Source organism: Orussus abietinus, unplaced genomic scaffold (assembly GCF_000612105.2).
Source record: "Orussus abietinus isolate OABI.00-Male unplaced genomic scaffold, Oabi_2.0 scaffold94, whole genome shotgun sequence".
NCBI lineage: Eukaryota > Metazoa > Arthropoda > Insecta > Hymenoptera > Orussidae > Orussus > Orussus abietinus.
Genome location: NW_019394261.1, coordinates 198,870 through 219,838, shown reverse-complemented (window position 1 = coordinate 219,838; position 20,969 = coordinate 198,870). Strand labels below are relative to the sequence as shown.

Below are 20,969 nucleotides of genomic sequence, written 5' to 3'. Positions count from 1 at the left end.
GTGAAAAAGCAACCGCGATCTCGTAGGGTCCTCTAACGTCTCTCCGCGAGGTTCCGAGATATCTCAGAAGTCAGGAAATAATGGATCGGCCATCTCTGCAAGGAGTGGTCGAGGTTAAACGACCGGTTAAAATAACTCATAAGGTGTTATCAGGTCGAAATAAAAAATTGCAATCAGCGATGAAGTTTCGGGTCGAGTATGCACTCCTCGTGTTGGCGCCGTCGGGCATTTAACGCAATTTTAAGCGACCGGTTAAAATAATTCGTAAGGTGTTATCAGGTCGAAATAAAAAATTGCAATCAGCGATGAAGTTTCGGGTCGAGTATGCACTCCTCATTTTGGCGCCGTCGGGCATTTAACGCAATTTTAAGCGACCGGTTAGAATAATTCGCAGGGGGTTATCAGGTCGGAGAAAATTAATATTTCATATTTCAAGTATGATATAGAACGTCAAAAGAAAACATTTCATATTTTTAATCCAGGACAAAGGGACGTTGCATATTCGACACCGTGTAAATTCAAACGGGCCTTCCTTCATGTCGAGAATTCGTTATATTAGCGCCATCGGAAAGCGGGCATTTCACGCGATATTAAACAAACGGTTAAAATAATTCGTAAGTGGTTATCAGGTCTCAAAAAAAAATATATATATTTATTTTAATCGGGGACAAAGGGACGTTGCATATTCGACACCGTGTAAATTCAAATGGACCTTCCTTCGCGTCGAGCATGCATTCGTCATATTAGCGCCATCGGAAAGCGGCCATTTGACGCAATTTCGATGATCGACGCCGATATCGGCTACAACACGTGGAAGAAACTCACACGAGACATGTACCGATGTAATCCCGGGTCAGTTAATGAAACTTAACACGTCGATGTTTCGATGCCGTACGTATCGGCGATCCGGGTCGTTAATTTCGTGTTCGAAAATTTGACAAACACGGCCGTAGAAATTGCGCGTCGCCTCGTCAATCGCGATTGATTTACGCCATTCGACGCTAAATCCAGCTAAATCCGCGATGATACCGTGGAAACGACGGGGGTCATATTTTCGGGGTCCGATCACCGGATCGATTCCATCGACTTCCAACAGCAGCGGCGTAAAGAGGTTCTTTAAGGGGATGTCAAAGTGGCATTCAAAAGCTCAATTGTTCATAAAACTTTTCATAGAACTGTATGTCTCATATCGTATTATACTTAAAAACGCGAATATGGAGACCCTAACTTTTTTATAAACTATTTTTAAAATACCTATAAAGAAATTTGAAAAGAATTTAAATTTCATGAGTTTCAGGACCTTCCTTACAGTCTCCCTGTTCAGGTTGTAAAGTTTCAAACCGTTCGGTAAATCGAGCTGGGTGAAAAGTTTTATAAAGAAGACCTCTTCGACGCCACTTTCACATCACCTTAAGGACGCCGACTTTATGGTTCCACCATGCCGGAAGAGTCGATAGGAGGAAACAGGGGATGCGCTTAAAATGCCGGGCTTTCGATCCTCTTTATCGCCTGTGCTATTTTTCTTTTATATCTCATTTCCTTTCCCAGGGACCTCTTCGAATTTCAAATTCGATCCTTCCTTGACGAAGTTCCGCCACTTTCGCGAGGAACGGTCCCCTCGGGGTGGAGTCGCTCGGCTGAGCTTCGCGCCAAGTTCGTTTTGGCCAAATTATCAGTTGGCGTGCCGATTACGGCGAAGAACTGTCGGATGGTTTATTTCTACCACGCAATTGTTTGGTCGGTCATTCGTGGGGGTGCTCGTCAAGTAAAGATAGAGTTACCGACCCCAAACCTGGGGGTCAAGGTAGAACATGGAGACATTACTCTTATCGGATCGGAGCTGCTATCACGAGATTTCGGAGTTAACAAAAATTGCTGGAAATTAACCTTTCCGACGTGAACGAAAATTCCATATATATATATATATATATCAAAACGTCTAAATATTCATCATTTGAAACTTCAGCTCGTGATTATGAAGGCCCTAAGGAAGAACGTAATGCTCGTGAAATTTAATTTTTCAAAGGAAATGTTTCTTTTATATTTAACCTAGACCAGAATCAAGATCACGTGTTTTTTTTAATTTTGTGAAAAATGAAATTCCACGAGCATTCTTCCTTAGGTTCATGACCACGTGGTGAAGTTTCAAATGATTCGGTGTACTCAGTTTGGCGAAAATTGTTATCAATGTTTCTACGTTCTATAGGGACAGAATGACCCTTTCATATCACCTTAACCCGTTGCAATTAGAAATAGCTCAGAAATGGAGATAATCTTAATAATAGATCGCACTGCATTCCCGCATCGATGTTAAAGTTCATTAGACTACTTAGTCTACTTAGGCGCTGGTCGATACGTCATCGATAAGGGAGGGACGGATCCAACGATCGTAATTTACATTTAATCAATCGGCGTCGCATCGGAGCGAAGTCGTTGGCGGATAACGGCGGAAGGTCGTTCTTGATGGGCACGATCTTTCTCTCTCTCTCCTCCTTGATTTCCATTCTCCTCGGAAACGGGCGGAAAATGAGGCTGATGGACGCGTTTTGGGAAGACGATCGCCGACCGACCGTCCTCAGAGACCACCAAAGCTCCGGAAATTACAATCCTGATAAGTGACTCGACGCTCCAACAGGTTGCCGAGGAACCCAACGTAGTATCGATGCCTCCTTCGGTATAGAAGACAAAGACCCCATGACCCCATGACGAACCCTCCGAGGCCGTGCTCCAATTCGACCCAAACTTGGATCTGCACTGATAAAAGAAGAAAAAAAGAATAATTTCAACCAAAGAGACATTTTAATTGGAAAAATAATTATTTCACTCGAACTCGAATATACCCTAGTAGCATAGAATAATTTTTAAATATTTCTTTGTCTTTGCTCAATATCTCAAGCGACAGATTTTCTTAAGATTTCTTGTAGATTTCATTCGGATATTTGAAATATTTCTTGAATATCTCAATGACATATTTAGTTTGAATAATTTATAAGCATATAGAGAAATTATGTTCTTTAACTTATTAACATAATAAAAATACATTTTTTACTTCGCGACTATAATCGGACACTTAATTGATCTTACTGAAGTAAACTTGAGTGAATATGACTATTTGTGAGTATTCGTGATAAATTTATAATATATCATAAATACATAAACTTATATTTGTGACCGGAGGTAGTGGCGCGCGCCAATCGTAAATACATAAACACAAAAATTTATAAAAAAATAAAAATAAAATATCTCTTCGGTTAGATGAATGTCAGTTGTCACGGTGGGAGTACTTCTTTCGATAATGATTAAATACCGCCCATTGTACTCGGAGGAAAACGCGAGATTTTCTCTTTCGATCTTCGGGATCCTTCGAAGGCGTGGAATGATTTTTGATTTCGGAATTTGGCGATCACGCGATCGGTCGATCGGTCAAACGACCGTCTGGTTTGTCCGAGTTGTCAGGCGCGTTATCACCGATCGATGTCGGTGCATGATAACGGGAGGAACGAGGGGGGCATCGGGTACCAAAAGCACAGAAGCTCGTGAGCCTCGAAGTTCAATGCTCCATCGAGTTTTGCGCCGCAAGGCCGAGGAAAATCGATATAGTTGCAAAGGTCACGCAAAAGGCCTCGAAAAATCTCTGTCGGCGGACTCGATTTCGTTTAACCCCTTAAGGGGATGTCAAAGTGGCATCCGAAAGCTCAATCGTTCATAAAACTTTTCATAGAACTGGGTGCCTCAAATCGTTTCATACTTTAATAAGTGAATATGGAGACCCTAAGGTAGGTCCTGAAACTCGCGAGATTTCATTTTTTTGTAAACTATTTTTAAAATACCTATAAACAAATTTGAAAAGAATTGAAATTTCATGAGTTTCTGGACTTTCCTTATAGTCTCCTTACTCACGTTGTGACGTTTCAAACTATTCGGTGAACCGAGTTGGGGGAAAAGTTTTATAAACAAAACCCCTTCGACGCCACTTTCGCATCACCTTAACGCACAGATTTAAAAAAAAAAACCGGCAAAAAAGAATCAATTTTTTTCTATATAAAAAAAACAACTAGAACATTGTCTTGGGAAAAAAATAAAATTCTCGATTATATTCGAGGGTGAAAAATTATAGTAGCATAAAATACAACGCCGCTGGAATTAATTCGAGCGCAGAAATTAAGGGGTTAACGGCGAGGATCGACCCTCGATGAGGTCCTGGTGGAGGAGTGCAAGAATCGAGGGTCCTCCTCGGATTTCGAAATGTCTCTTAGGGGAATAATCCGACCGCGTGCGAGATTACGCGTTATGGAAACAATCGTTTAACGAACCGGGCGCGACACTTTTCGCACCTCGTTACAACGTTATCGGGATTTTGTAATTCTACCTAATTAGTCTAACGAGCTACCAGACCGATGGCGACGAGGCGGCTGAAATTTAGACCGGCAGAATCAGTCGTACCTCTAAGGATTTCCGTTTTTTACCCGAGTAATTGCACCTTCGATTCGCGCCCGACTGACTTTGTCCCGGGTTCGATTATGCGAGACTTTTTGCGCCGTTCGATTATCTCGGATTTCCGGAGGAAATCGACCGAGTCGAGATGTAATTGCCGGAGGCCTTAACGATCTCGTCTTGAGGGTGCTCTTTTTTCCTTCTCTCTCTCGTCTTTTTTCTCGTCTGAAAATTCCTCCTACGAATTGCGATCACCTTCGACGAATTTTCGAACACCCAAGCCCAGTTCGAACCGCCTCGGAACCAGATTCAAACTTAAATCTAAACCCGATTAACGGCGTCCCTAATCAAACTCGTTTAACTGGTTATGACCTAAACGAGGCAGTTTTCGAGTGCTGCTCCGTGCATTATCGATGATAGCGGACATTATGATTATGCCGTTGCATCGTTGCAACGCCGTTTAAGGTGTCTCGAAAGAGTCGCTCTATCGTAGACGAAAACCTTAAAATATTGATAAAAACTCTCCCCAAACTAGACACACCGAATCATTTGACTATGGAGGCCCTATGCTCGTGAAATTTCATTTTTCCAAAAGAAAAATATTTATACCCTTAATTATGGTCTGGGAAGGATAAACAAATTATATTTTTTTATCTCAATTTAGAGATTGTAGATATCTTGGCGTTTTGATATGCATGGAATGACTCTTTCATAAGACCTTAAAGATGGAGGGATAAATTTTCAAGATTGTAAGAATTTTTAAAATTAGATGCACAACACGTTTTTCATTTTTTCGAGAGCTTTCTTCGGTTTCTAATCGTTGGGAAGGGTTGCACCCTAACGATCTCTTCGGCGACCCATCACTCGTGACGAAGTTCACGTTGCGTCACGGGAGGGACGTGGTCGTGATGCGAGGTGTCCAAGAGAGAGAGAGAGGGGCTCGGTAAAGGGAGAAAGGGGACGAAAGAGAGAGAGGCGAGAGTGGCGCTTACGGGCCGCGTTAGGAGACGCCTATAAAAGCTGACTCGCACCGCGCGAGGACGTCACACGCCGGTAGCACACCGCACGGTGAGGAACCCCGGAGAGGAAGTACCGCAAGAGAGAGAGGAAGAGAGAGCGAAGGGCTCCAGGGGAAAGAAGCGGGCCGATCTCCGCGCGCGCTGATTGGCTGCACCCATAGGGGCGACTTTCCGTTGGACCGCTCGACCGCTCGACTCTCCGGCCCGACGGAAGGGGCGCTGTGGACCGCGGCCAATCGCAGCTCGAGGTAGTGGCGCGCGCCAATCGGCGCGCTCGCTCGCGCGCGAGTTCCGACCGGCCGAGTCGGTGAGTGCGATCGGGAAGGAAGAGTCCCGCGTCAGTCTCTGCGCGGCCAGAGCGGACGGCGGAAGGCCCGGCGAGGGGCCCGCTCGGAGGACATCCGGATACGTGAGTACGAACGCACCTCCTCATAATGAATTTTTTTCTCTATTACGATTTTTTTTTCCTTTTTATCAACGATTTCTTTCCGAGCCGTAAGCGCTCTCTCGGAGCTCCGTGGAACGACACCGGAGACGGGGCGGTCTTCATTTAATTACCAATTTAATCACTTTTCGCTTTTAATGAAATTGCTGATTAATCGTGGGTTCGATAATTAAATAAAAGTATGGGCAATTACGACGCGGAGGAAGATGTACCCACCTCGACGTGATCTGTTTATTTATGTTCGACGGTTCTATCGATATTCGGAGAATCCTATTTGCGTTAGTTGAGGTCGGATATAATGGTATACTATTTTTTTGGGGGTTTTTCTTTCTGTGGGAGGGTATGGCATGGTGACCAGAATTTTACGTAATTTATGGACTATCAATCGTGACACCGTAACCGGTGTCCATTGGCGGAACACCGTATCGATGGCGAAATAATGGCTTTTTTTTTCCTTTCTTTTTTTACACCTGTCGGAAATGTCCAACAGGTCTCGTCGGAGTCGTTTCGAGTCGCGGGTGTGACGAGACCGAATATCGTACGAATATCGATGCCGTGTCCTCGCAGATAAAATTTGTCAACGGATGCTGCGATTCTCTCTCTCTCGAGAGAATCCTCGAATTTGCATCCCATGGCTCTTTCCTGGACAGAGAGGTCGGTGCGGACATGGGGATACAAATATTGGCCGCGTATTTCATACTTTAGACTGGTAAACTTTCCAAGGCCGGGAATATTTCTCGGCTTTACTTTCGACCGAAATTTTTCCGGGGGTGCAAATTTATTTATCGGGGAGATTTACGATCGTCGCCGTTTCTCTAGCAGAGAATCGCGATAGAGAGGGACCCCGAAGAGAGGACTCAAAGCTCATTAGAGGGATGTTTATTATTTAATTATGTATTTTTCCCCCCTTTTTTCTAACCACCTTCCCGCACCCCTTGAGGCCTTTTAACGAAGCCTGGAAAAAAAGAGAAGAAAAGATGAAAAGAAGTTGGGTAATCTTGTTGCTTGATTAAACGAGGCCCAGCCGGCTCGCTTTATTTTTTATGTTTATGGGGAATAACCCGATGCAAGGCGGTCCAACTAGCGGAAGGCAACGCGAAGTTCTTCCGGCTTAGCGGGAAACTCTAATGCGATACTTCTCTTTAAATTCGAGTCCGATGACTGTGTTCCTTACCCTTAGTTATTGAGATTGAAATCCCGGGGTTTTGCGCTTTCCCGGCTTTTCCGGGCTATTTTTCGAAGCGAGTCAATGGGGTATCGGCCCGTTCTGATTTCTTTAGAAGTTCTAAGGACCGCTAAATCGATGTTTGACACTTTTTCGCCCCGGTTTTATGGATCGTCGGATCGAACGCGAGGGGATGGTGCCTCTCTTCCTGAACCACCTGTTGAAAGTCATCCCGGGGTGCGTTCCCGATAGGCTAATTCTCCCTAATTCTCCGGGGAAATGTCTCGTACATGAGACTTTCGGTCTCGCTAAACCTTAAACATCGTGGGCGTAGTAATTCGCCTCGAGTGTGGGAAATTTTGCTTTTTGTCGGGCCGAGGTGGCGGGCTCGAAGAGCTCCCAGGGCGGCCCTTCTGACGGCAAACTGGCAATTTTCCTCGGTTAATCAAAAGAGCAGTCGACGGAGCAACCGTCGAGTGGAAGACCCGCGTAGACACTTGACTAAACAAATTAAACTCGGTTTTAAGGCGCTACGCCCTGGGACTTGTCGTCGCCGACTCCTCGCCCCGTTTCCCCAGACGATTTTCACGAGACTCCCGACAACTTTGACAACTCCAGTTCTACGGTCAAAATGACGACTGTAAATTGAATTCAATGCTTCTCGGTTGCGGATGCTTCCGGGCTCCTCCTTTAAGGTGATCTGAAAGTGGCATCGAAGAGGTTTCGTTTATAAAACTTTTCTCCCAACTCGGTTTACCGAATAGTTTAAAACCTCACAACGTGAATAGGGAGACTACAAGGAAGGTCCTGAAACTCATGAAATGTCAATTCTTTTCAAATTTCTTTATAGGTATTTTAATAATAGTTTGTAAAAAATGAAATTTCACGAGTTTCAGGACTTATCTTAGGGTCTCCGTATTCACGTTTTAAAGTATGAGATGATTTGAGACACCCAATTTTGTGAACGATTGAGCTTTCGGATGCCACTTTCACATCCCCTTAATCCTTTCGATGCACCTTTCGTGCACTTTCTGCAATCCCCAAAAACTTGAGGACGATCCTATTCTTTTTTTTTTATTTTTTTAAATTACCCTAGACGGATAGTCAAAGCTTCGAAATAAATTCGGCCAGTCGTTAGGCCTTGAATCTCGAGATTATCCCTGCAATTATCGCGTTCTCGAGCCTTATCCGAGTTCTTGGAGCTTATCTACCGAGTGATGATTATCCGGTTCCTTGGAAGTATCGGTTGTCTCAGTGATATCGGGTTCTCGAGCTCCATCGGAGAAATCGGAAACCGGGGACGTCGGGATCTCTTGGGAAAATGTACACGTCGATCTCTTGGGAAAGTGTACACGTCGATCTGTACGAACAAGTGTTGCCGGAGGAGAATTAAAGTAAACTTACATGTACCTTTTGTCCTGGCTTAATCCCGAGACCGGTGAATCCCACCTGCCCGGATTCTACGAGCATCCTTCTCTCGAAAACTTTCCCCCGGAATTTCTTTCCTTTCTTCGTCCGAATCCCACCTGGGGATTCTGCATTTTTAATCGGAGCCCTCGTTAGGGCCGAAATTAGGCAGGTGGGTTTATGTATCTCCGAGGGGGTACGATTGTGCTCGGACACGCGAACGACGAATGGCAGAGTCAAGGGGTAAACGGTGGTACATGTCGGAAACGACCCTCCCGTAAAATTAGGGGACTCGAAAAGCTCGACAAAGTGGCGTACAGTTTAATGCGGGGATTTAAATCGAGCCGTCATGGCCGCACTCAATATTTGATTTCGCGGCCCGAATCGAACGCCATCGAGCGAACCTAAACGTCCCTTTGAGCGTTTTAACGAAATAGGAGGCACCTCCACCAAGGAAGACCCCCCCTCGAAAATCCCATTTCGGAACATTCCTATATCATGTATCTTGATTTCGATTCGGCAGTCGTCTCCGACTTGACTCGATATTGCTCATCGGGAGCCGATCGAATGCATTGCGTTATTCATCTATTTCCCGCTTTTGCCAAGGATGCCGACGTGTTTGAAGTGTCTTAACGCGTCCCTCGGGACTCGCGGTGACTGTGGAAAAAATCGGAAAAGTGTCTCGGGAGTCCTAGGATTTTTCCTGAATTTTTCTCCTATTTTCCAACCCGACTCGAAGGCCCCACGTGGAGGGGAAACGTGGGACTTCGCGGGCCCGCGATGGTTACCACGTGGTAATGACTTTTATTATTACTCGTTACGTCCGGATGTAGATTGTCTAAGGAGCGATGTACGGCAATATCGATCTCGGTGAGAGAATTTGCCGAGTTCTCGTTTCGGCTCGGAGGATACGGAGGCGAAGGCGAGGAGACAAATCGACGAAGGCCCCGATGTATATATTAAGTTAGTCGCCACGTCGATTGGCTGCATTTCCCGCTCGGTGTTTCCCCGTCTCTGGAAATCTCGCCGAGAGGGATGTCCCATAGCGGTGGAGGACTATTTTCGACGCATTGTGCCCCCCTGACGTTTCTCATATAACGCGAATTCCTTGCCGAGCTCTCGTCGAGTATCGCATGCCGAGGACCGGTCTCACTTTAGGGGAATATTAAATCCCCACCTCGTGGTGGGAAAATGGAAAAGTCGGTGCCAGGCCGCGATTCGTCCGGAGATGTGGGATGGATTTCAATTTTTTTTTTTCAATTTCTGTATCGCTATTTATTTCTTCGCGACCGTCCATTCATTCCCGAAAGAGGGTTCCTCGATTTTTTTTTTCTTTCTTCCCCTACGATGCGAATACCTTAAGACGAGGGGCCATTCGCTCGGAAATCGGTGGAAACGATTTATTTCTTTCAAGATCCATTGCCTTCGATTTTATGTGATAAACAATAATTTTTTGGCGATTATTATCTGGCGATGTTTGTCGGACTAACTTGTCAAACTAACGACCGTGGAGAAATTGGGACTAAATTCGTAAATCGATTCGGAAATGATTTGTTTCTTTCGAAAGCGATTGCTTTCGATTTCATGTGATAAACAATAATTTTTTGGGGGTTTCCAATGAATTTCCGGGATTTTTGATTGATTTCGAGCATCATAAGCCATGATTTCATGATTGAGAGCAACGCCTCGTATAAAAGCGATCCGAATTTGACTGTCGATTGACACTTGCCTCGAATTGACTCGAAGCGATGTCACTTTTTTCCTCGTGGGAACTCGTTGCATATGTACACATCGTGTCAAAGACAAACTCAGCTGGCGAAGTTTGTCGGGTTAACTTGTCAAACTAACGACCATGGACGACTTGGGACTAAATTCGAATTCAATCCGAACGTCGTGTAAATGACGTCACGCCCGTTCAACAGTTCCATCCGCAATCGGATGCAACGCCTCTCCATTTGTCCGGGAATACTGGGTAAATTTTTCCCCGGTCCGTTTTCCCGCCGGCTCGGAAACTCGTATCCCGGTGAAAATTCATTTATTTCCCGCGGTTCCCGCGAAACTTGGCGAAATGTCTCTCGCCCGGACTCGCGTAAAGGCGATTTGCATTATCCCCCGGGGTCCGTCGAATTGTCTCAGCATCTCGAAAGGGATTCTTAATATCTCGGGAAAACTCGAGGGAACTCGAAGCCCCGTGAAATCCCGACCTTTCCCTTGGGGGAAACGTCGAGTTTGTTAAGAACATCCATGCATATTCCATCGTAGCATGAATCCATTACTCTCTAATTCCCCTCCATCGAGGTCGATTTATTTCTCGGTGCTTTCTAGTGGCCGTCCCTTTTCTATATCTCTCTCTTTCTCTTTCCCTTACACGGCCCTTTTCGATTCGACGATCCAGTCCGCTTGAATTTTCCGCGGATGAGTCGCGCGTTTTCCCGCAGACAGAGAGAGCGACCCCGAAGGCGTTCTCTCGACGTTCGCAATTGAATTTTTTCCGACCTCCTTGCTCGCACTTAATTCTTCCTTTTTTTTTTCATTCTTCCTCTGCTTCATCCTTTTTCTTTTTTCGCGATCGAGCTACTCGAGAGGCAGGATAATCCGCATTCTTACGAGATATCGAAAGATATCGCAAATCGAGGGCACCGCTATCATGCCGAGCGATTTGTTCTTGCCCCTTTCGTAAGTAAATAAATTAAATTAATTTAATTACTTATTGCGAATTAAAGTAAAGGACCAGCTACACCCTTCGGCAACCTAAAATTACGAGGAAAACGAATCCCCGGTGTCCTTCTCGCTCTCTTTGCCATTTCCAGGGAGGAGATAACCTACGTTCCCTTTTCCTTCCGCTCCGCCACCGTGGGAAAAGGAGGTCGTCATAAGAGGGTTATACGATAGTAATATTCTACTCTTTTACAACTTGATGCAGACGTATGAACCACCGCCAAGACGTTTTCTACGCTGGTACACGTGGCAGTAATAATGCGTATACCTCGATCGTGGAATGATAGAGACGGTCGAAGTGCCATTTTCCCCTGCATTTCCCCCCCCGAATCATCGACGCGAAACGCGTTTCCCTGAAAACTGGAAAAACCTATCTAGCCTTTACCTTGAGGGAGATTGTCATTTCTTTTCTTTTTCTTTTTTTTTTTTTTTAATAATACATTTCGAAATTGCAACCCGCCATCGGCCCTTGATTAATCGCCGGAGGAAAGGGACGATCTTCGTTCCCCTCGTCCATCTTGAATTTATTCGATGCTCTTTCCAGAATTACTCCCGTTTTTTGCCCGGCCACGGGATAAAAGGGGAAAATTTGTTCTCGCACCTTGCGATGTGTGACGCAGAGGAGTCCGGGTTTTTTTTTTCGATTTTGGGAAAAAAAGGGTGAAGTGGTAGGCGCCGCCTGGGTGGTTCCTTTTATTTCCACGAAGGAATGGTAATAGTAAATTCCCCTAGAAAGGTCCCTAGTAGCACAAAATATTTGTCCTATATTTTTTATATATTTGACGAGTATCGTACATTTTGTAAATATTTAGAAGACGTTTGAAAGATTCGCCAAACGTTTTGAAATCTACTAGGGGTAATTCGGCCTCTTGGATTACATCACACGGGGCGACGAGTCGCAAGTTTTTTACATGTTGATGGTCGATGAAAATCCGACATTGCCTACGAGATATACGACATTAGGCAACAAACGGGCCGAAATGACGGGACTTAATGATACGATTGTCGACGTTACTTCTGTGCGTCACTCGCGAGGGGCCATGGTACGATTTGAATATGTTGGCCATTTTTTCTTTTTTTTTTTTTTTTTTCAAAGGACATGCTACATTGGGCGGCCATTCCACCGGGCACCGTTTGACACTCGTTACTTCATTATATTTTCCCTCTCACGGGAGGTTTATTTTTAACAAGGGCTGATGAACCACCGCGACACGTCACACCCCACACCGTGGGGGATTTTAATTTCCCCAGAAATATCATCGTCCACCCTAGGGTCCAGGGTGCGTCGCTTTGCAGTAGCTATGCACTTTTATGGGGCTAATTGAGGTTTCGTCGGTCCTTTCTCGTGTAATATCGTCATTACTCGACCCATCCCGATGGAGACCATGCGTAGGATCGCGTTAATGCGGCCTGATCGCTTTTCCTTTTTTTTCCTGATTTTTTTTTTCTCTCCCTCTCTCCTCCCTTCCCTTTTTCTTTTTTTATCGAGCGGCTGGAAAATATAGCCGCGCGATGAAAACCCACGTAGGGAGGTGGGATTTACCTAATAAGGCTGCAAAGGACATCTACGATCTCACCTGATAATCGTCGGTGCATGGTCGTTATCCATCGAATGCAATTATCGATTGGAACGGCGATTTCACTTTTGGAAAATCTTGGAGGATCTCGCTCCTCTTATCACGTCGTCAGAGGTTTTCCCGCGGCCGAGGGACTCGACATTACGGATTTGTCCAGTCCTTATCGGGTTTTTTTTTTTTTTTTATAAATCGCTGTAAGGGCCGCGCAAACGAGTCCTTATCGTCGAGAGGGCGGTTTCTTATGGAGGTCGGTGATAACGCGATAACGCCCTTGTAAACGATTTATATCTCGATGCGTTGGCTACGTTCCTGATGTTGAGTTCCAGGGAATCGCGATCCAAGGATCCTACGAATGATAAAGGGAGGAAAAGGAACGATGATAAGGGGAGGAAAGGGTGCAGGGGGAAAAGGGTTAACGTTTTATACGTTGAATTTTTCCGGGGGGCAGGGATTATTTTTCTTGGTCGAAGGGAGGGGAGGGAAGTACTGGACCTATATTTCTGACACCTTGACCAGGACCCCATCATCCGGATTTAATCAGAGTTAATCAAGATTACCCTAGTGGGGGTGGGGCGAGGAATGGTAAAAGGACGAAGGGGAAGTAAACAAGACCAAGATTGTTTGCCCGGTAAATAGTGCGACCTGTTACTCGAGGTTTCGCCTCGGGATAAATACTTATCCGCGTACGATATGAGAAGTCGAGAGACGATGACGTCGGAGGACGCTTATCACGAGGTAACGAGAAGGCCCTCGGAAGGGACGGATCCGATGGATGGAAATATTGCAAAATGTCATTTCCTCCTGGTAATGTATTAATAGTTTCATCGTCGGCAGCTGGTATTTCCATCCGTAGTCACGGGAAAGGAAGAAATCGCCTTTTCGACAAACTTTGCCGAACGGCTCCGGCCCGGCGCGCGCTTCGCTTTTGCATATTTTATCAAATTATTTTCCCCCGGCTACGGGGGAGATGTAACTTCTCCCGTGGAAAAAGGGAGGAATTACTCGGCGGAGTCTCGTAAATAAAGTTTTCCCCGGATGTTTTACCATCTGGGACAATATGCAACGCTAGGACCGAGGATGGGGACGTTGTCGCGGTCTCGAGTTTACGAATGGATCTCAGTTTTCCGAAGTATCGAATCTTCGCTGGGGAAGTTTAATTAGTTCTTTTCCTAGATGCGGCTTTGACTCGACTTGATTATTTGTTCGCGGGGACATTTTACCTCCTCCTACCGATTTTAATTCATTTTACTCTAGGCCGTGTTGTCCCCCCAGTAGTGGTGGTCGGTGCAGGTCGGACTACTTTGGCTCCCAGTAGTCAGTGGTTGGTGCAGGTCAGACCACTTCCCTAGTGGTGCGTCTTTACGACGTTTTCTTTTTTTTATCTTCTAGTCAATCGTCGCCGAGTCTTCGGAAAATGGGAGAAGAAACAACGTGGCAAGGCGCAAGGATCCAACCTGCAGATTCAATTCCGCGATATATACCTCTGGTGTCGCAATAAAGAGGGGCCATAAGAATCGATTATTCCTTCCGCAGGACGTCCGGGAGAAGCTCTTTTAACCTTGAATCATTGTAGTCCGTGTAGCCGGAAGGCGATTCCTTTTCCAGGCCATGAAAATAGGCGCCTTTCAAAGTCTTACCTTGGAAAAAAAATAAAAATAAAAATTCTTTCTCCTCCGAAAATGAAGTAGGTGGTCTGGATTTCGATTCGCGAGTTCGTACGATCAACTTTTACATGCGAAATTAACACTTCCGTATAAGACTTTCAAATGTTGACCAATGACGGGACTTTGCAACAATGCGAAATTTTTCCTGCGAATCTATACGTACGCGGAAAAAAAAAATCTGTATTAATTTAGAATGCAAAATTAACAGTCTTGTATGAGACTTTGAATGGCGTAGATTTTCCACAGAGTAGGTAAATCATCTCGAAGGAGGTTCCCAGATTTTTGGGGAGATTCTCAGAGTAAGGTTCCAGAGGAAAGGATGCTCGGGTAATTTCTACACGCGGCATGCCGTGAGTTCCATTAATTAGGTTGAGCACAGGACTCTCCTCCCGGGGGAGAATTTCCGGCAGGGAAAAGAGAATGAGGATTGTCCGACACAGGGGTGAGCCACTGGTAGGTGTAATTGAAAAGCCGAGCCGAGGACTTCGCGGCTCGGGAATTACCTCGAATAAATTAAATGCCGTTAATGAACCTGGACGGCGAGTCGTTATCGCGCCGTTTCCGGATTTCTCCCTTCCCGAAAGGAATTTTTCTCGCCCTCGAAGCCCCGGGATCGATGTTTATTCAACCACTTGAATCCTTTACCATTAATCCTGCATTAACAACGGCCGAACAATTTGACGCGCATTATTCGCGGGGAAATTCTCGACTACACCATATCGGTCATGAAATTATTTATTGAGGCAGGTTTTAATGATGAATGCCACGGATTAGAATTACAAATTAACAGCTGCCCCGATTGTTCGATCTGGTACCTGTTACCAAATATTTCACGATATACATGGACCCTCGTTTTTCACCTGAATTTCCCTGATTTCCAATTACCGCGAGATCCGCAAACGAGCCTCGTTAAGGGGCACGCGAGATACACGTTTAACGCACAAGACGTGATCGGATTAATAACCTACCCCGTGATTTCCAGTCGGAAGACGTAACTTTAACTGTCGCGCTTAACTTAGAATTTCGAAAATCCCTGAGCCCTGTCGTAAAAACCGCCGCACGTAAGGGAAATAAAATGGAGAAAGTAAGTAAAAGGAAGTAAGAAAAATAAAAATGAGAAAGATAGTAAAAGAATATTCCAAGGACTCGTGCTGGCGATTTATCGAAATTCCGACCGGTAGATCGGTTTTATATCCATTTAGAGGAATGTATAAAAAATAGTGATGACAAAATAATTTACCCGGCGGTCCTCGGCAATTATTTTTCCGCCAATTACCGGAGAGATAGCCAATGGATTTGACTTGTCCGTCGAGGTGGAAGGTGCGTGCGCAACGATCGTTGTTACCTCCGAAAAGCCGGGACTTCCGGGACGGTTTTCGATCCGGAGGATCCAGGAAACGCGTGCCTGGCGACTCGTCCTTCTATTTAATTTACCTCATCGCGGGGGTCACGCATCCTGCGTGATCCTGGGATCGCGTGAGACCCTCGGGATTACTCCTTCGATCTCGAGGAGAGATCCCGAGGAAATCATCGGGACGCGTCACGAACGTTTTCCGACTCGTCAGAGGTGTACTCGACGTGCCGGGATTTATCGGGTCGGGAAATTTTCTCGCCATTTCGGGGGGGTTTCCTCCCCCCGTGTCAGGATTTCGATGGCGGGACGTTAAAGTGGACTTCGATTACGGGATGTCAGTGGATTTCGATTAGGCGAATGGAACCCTACGTGCCTATTATCGATTCGGTGGGGAAAATCAGCCCGTGGACGTGAAGTCATTAGTGCTCGATATTTCGCGGCGAGGAACCGTGATAGGTCCTAGGCGAAATTTTTTATCCCACCCAGGACCTCCAATTGTAGGTCTTAAATGGGTCTTGACACGTTGTACATGAAATTAAATTGTGTTATAAGTTGTCGCGGGAAAAAAGTGCCAAGTGAAATTGAGGGGTACTTTCATGTTTGAGGTCCCACTTTAGAACTTCCATTTTTTACACTCGTAGGCCTAAGGTAGGACTAAATTGGAGTACATAAGGGTATACATGGTTGAAAGGAGGATTTAAAAAAAAATATATATATACATGTATATTAATTGATTCCGCTGTCGAATCGGTCGAAGTGGGCGGCGCGGGAGCTCGGGAAGTATGTAACAGCTGCTCCTCTCCCGAGTAATGGACGCCATTAATGGGGACGGCTCATTCCCGGTGGTCGATCCTCGGCGAGACCCCGTGGAACCTCGAAATCGATTCGTCGAAGCTGCAACGGAGATCCGCATCCGCGGGGTTGCACCACCCGCGAAGGATAAGGAGATGAGGTATCGACGTCGGTTCGGTATCCGGAACTCCGAATATGCCGGCCGATTTATCTGGGACGTTTCCACGCGGCGGGGCCATCGATCAAATTCCGGGTTTATCGGCCACTCATTTTTCACCAGGCCCCGATTGAATACCTTAGGACCTAATGGCAGCCTATTAGGACACTCGTGAGAAACTGATGATCCCGCTGACCCGACAATGCGAACGGATTCGCGAAAGAACCGTCGAGGTGGGACGATTGATCTTCGCCGTTCTTCTCGCGACCCCACCTTAAGCCTTTGTCTCTTGGCCCCCCCAAAATGGAGGCTTAACCCTTCTAGTGCCGACCGAAGTCGTTAGCACTTGAAAAACCACGATATATCGGTGTTTGGTGCTAAAAGGGTTAAAGGGAAATTATAACCGATTTTTTCTTACGTTCTAGACGGCGTCGAAAGGCCTCCACGTGGCGCTCAAAATGATGCTGATCGGCTTTCTGGCGACTACCGCGATGATCTCTCTCGCCCGATCATCTTCGATCTCCTACTCGACGTTTCGCAGGAGAGAAGTGCCGATGCTGGATCGGCCCGAAGTCCTTCTCCTGTTCGATCGGGCACCGAGTCTGGAGGTGAGTCGACCTAGGCGAGTCTCCACCTCGAGGGTGGAGGTCCATCCCAGAAATTCATAGCTCCGTGTCCTTCCTATGAAATCTCATAACTTCTGCCCGACTGACCGGGACGGCCATCTCGACCTCCTCCTAACTTCCCCTTAAGGTGATGTTAAAGTGGCGTCAAATTGGTATCGATCATGAAAATGTGAATATCGAGTCTATAAAGAAGGTCCTGACACCCATGAAATTTGAATGAAAAAAAAAAATTGTTCATTGATATCGTCAGAATTTTTTATAAAAAATGAAATTTCGTGTCAGACACTTTCACGTACCCTTAAGCACCCTGTTGATATTTCCCTTGTTCCTGAAAGAGGGGATTCCTCGATAACGTCGCGTTTATTCCTTGTTTTCCTATTAAGATCTTTTATGCCCGCGATGTAAGTGGAATCCTACGGTAAAGGTTTGCCGAGCTGGTCCTGTTGCGCCCTGTTTGCCCACGTGCGTGCGAAATGAGGTTATGTTCATGTGTACCCACGTGCTCGCTGATCGGGCCGGACGCATAATAAAGGACTATGATTTTTCGATACGTATATGACACGCAATTTCCGTGTCAAGTGTAAACGGGATCAGGAATAAGGACAAGGGAAAGCTTCCGAAGTTGTGGTCGCGTAGAGAGGATGCGTAATTATTAGATTTACATATTAAAGCTTGGTTTAGGGTGTTTACACGGTTCTATGTCAATGTCGGGTGCCGGGAGTTCGATCGATAATGCGTGTTGCGGGTCTTTTTAACGTCGACGCTTCGCCTATAGGATTTCTGCTAAATAAAGCGGCGAACGTCCAATCGGATGGAGCAAGTTTAATTAGCTTCGTTCACACCGGGGGAGGATGAATTCCCCTTGAAACTACAAATACTACTATCTCAGAAGTGGGTGGATCATTTGAGACGATTCGGTTGATCCAGTTTGGAGAAAAGTCGCATGAGCGTTAAGTCTCATCTCGAATTGCCGCTTTCGCATCGCCTTAATCTTCGGTGGGAACGGAATTAACGGCGTGGACGGGATTCCTCTCGCAAGATTTCTCTCTCGGGAATGATGTCGCGCTAACGAAGAGGGAGGGAAAGACGCGAAAAATGACAAAAATGCGGCCTTCTAGTGCTCGAGATTCTCGGCCCCGTGGGCCTTGAGGGTTCCTCCGGGCTTTGATGCATTCCCCGAGCATAGTGCTCGAATTTGCGGGACACTTTTCAAGGTGCGCCACTTTAAGCGGGATGCGAGCACGTCATGTGCTTGATGTGCATAAAACGTCGCGTAAAGTCATTAAACGGAGTCTCGATCCTACTTAACTCGGGAACTTAACTTAAGAGTCGAAATTTCACTTTCTACCGAAATTTGGAAAAATGCCTATAAACAAATTAATAGAAAAAATGGAATTTTCATGGGTATTGGGAAGTTCCTTGTAGCCTCCATATTTAAGTAGTACAATTTGAAACGATTCGGTACACCCAGTTCAGCTTTCACATCGCCTTAAGGTGATGTGGCGCTCATGAGATTTCAATTTTTTAAAAATTTGTTCATGGGTGCTATTAACATTTTAGATAAAAAATGAAATTTCATAAGTGGCAGGATCTTCCTTATAGCTTCTATATGTGAAGTTTGAAACGATATATTCAGTTCAGAGAAAAGTTTCATGAACGATCATCCCTCAAATGCCACTTTCACATCCCCTTAATGATACGTGCGAGCGTCGCTGTGGGGTTTGCACTACCTTTTAGAGAATTATTTCCCTTTCGGGGGATTGCAGGGATTAGAGAGTCGCCAATTAATTAATCAGTACTCGCTGCGCAGATTTATTAATATTGTCGGTGGTTTTAGAACGAGCCTTTCGACTCGAGCAACGAGCCGGCGTCCTCGCTGGTGCGTCCCAAGAGGATCGGATCTCTGTCCATCGTGAATCCTCTGGACGTCCTGCGACAGCGGGTCCTGCTGGAGCTGGCCCGCAGGAAGATGCGCCAGGATCAGCAACAGGTCGACGCCAATCGTCGATTCCTGGAGACCATCGGGAAGAGGTCCGTTCCTAGTCTCGAGCCGAAGGACTTCAGGGACTCCCAGGACCTGGAAGAAGACCCTGAGGTCGACTCGGCCAACGACGACGACCCTCGCCGATCCTTGCCCAGTCGGCATCCAGGAGAGGACCGGGATGGACCGGTCGCTCCTGGCAGGAAAACCAACAGGATCCAGGATTGGCTCGACTCTGACGACGACCTGAGGAGGAGCCAGGACGATCGGACGCGTAGGGTAATTTTTTATCCTTCCTCTATTCGAGTCCCGCCAAGTACTGGAGTCAGAAACCCCATTAGGATATTTAATTCCCCATGCAATAACCATTTTTTATTATGAAATTAAGGAAAATCCTTTCTCTTCCTCTCAGATGCAGCTCGACGAGCTGCACCTTCTCTAACTTCCGAGTTCAACGAATCGAGAGGGGAAAGAAGCCCGAAATTGAGACTGGCAAACTCCTCGCCCATCCGTGTGCGGTTCTCCAGGTTGACGACATCATCCATGACTTTTCCGTAGACCGAGGAAAAGGAAACGCCACCGAGCCGAAGATATGTTTCCTTGGACAGTGCCTGAGGAACGGTTTAATAATTCAAGGAATAATCCCCTGAAACGATCCTCTGGAATCGTGACTAGTTATATCGGTTCATTAAGGTCTGATAATTATTCCTTGAATTAGAGGTACATTTCTTTGGGTCGTGAACCCTCTCTTTTTCCTCGGTCCTCGGTTTCGATCCCAGTTGAATTCCTCTCTGCCGTTCGGTTCCCCGACCTCGAGGAGGACCTCGACGGACCACCTCGTGGAGTCGGCGATGTCGACCGATCGCTCCCAAGTATTCAACTCTTCTAGGGCATTGTTCATTTCGGTAGTTCGACTTTGGTAGAACCTTGTCTCCTGTAGATTGACCAAATACGTCTAAGGCTCGAGAGGGATTCATCGACGGTAGAGTTGTCCCCGTTGTCGTAGATGTTTAGCGGCTACTTTATTAATTGACGTTATCGATAAGTAAGCAGCCATGTTCTAGAAAATGCTTCCAAGAGGGCGACGAAGAGGTCGGTCCCTGGTCATCATTTCCACTTCCGGATCCGCGTGATTCGGGAAATCTTAATCGGAGACCTTAAGGTGATACGAAAGTGGCGTTAAGCCGATGTGAAAGTGGCGTCGAAGAGGTTTGCTTATAACACTTTTCTCCCAGCTCGATATTACCGAATAGTTTGAAACTACAACGTGAATAGGGGGACTATAAGGAAGATCCTGAAACTCATGAAATTTCAATTCTTTTCAAATTTCTTTATAGGTAGTTTAAAAATAGTTTATAAAAAATGAAATTTCCCGAGTTCCAGGACTTACCTTAGAGTCTCCATATTCACGTTTTAAAGTATGAAACGATTTGAGACACCCAGTTCTATGAAAAGTTTTATGAACGATTGAGCTTTCGGATATCACTTTCACATCCCCTTAAAGAGATCTCGTGGAATCTTTCTCCGACCTGGATACACCGAATCCCTTGAAACTTTCCATCGTGACCAAGGAGGCTATGAAAGAAGTCCTGACACCCGTGAGATTTCCTTTTCTTTTTTTTTCTCAATT

At 45.8% G+C, this 20,969-nt stretch overlaps 1 protein-coding gene across 1 annotated transcript; it reads left to right on the top strand.

Moving 5' to 3' along the window:
• The first annotated feature begins 5,802 nt into the window (after window positions 1-5,802).
• LOC105696776 (diuretic hormone 44) lies at window positions 5,803-20,562 on the top strand. Its single transcript, XM_012419499.1, has 4 exons — window positions 5,803-5,862; window positions 17,158-17,340; window positions 19,196-19,618; window positions 19,752-20,562. The coding sequence occupies exons 2-4, from the start codon at window positions 17,191-17,193 to the stop codon at window positions 19,779-19,781; spliced, it is 603 nt and encodes a 200-aa protein (XP_012274922.1). The 5' UTR covers window positions 5,803-5,862; window positions 17,158-17,190; the 3' UTR covers window positions 19,782-20,562.
• The last annotated feature ends 407 nt before the right edge of the window (window positions 20,563-20,969 follow it).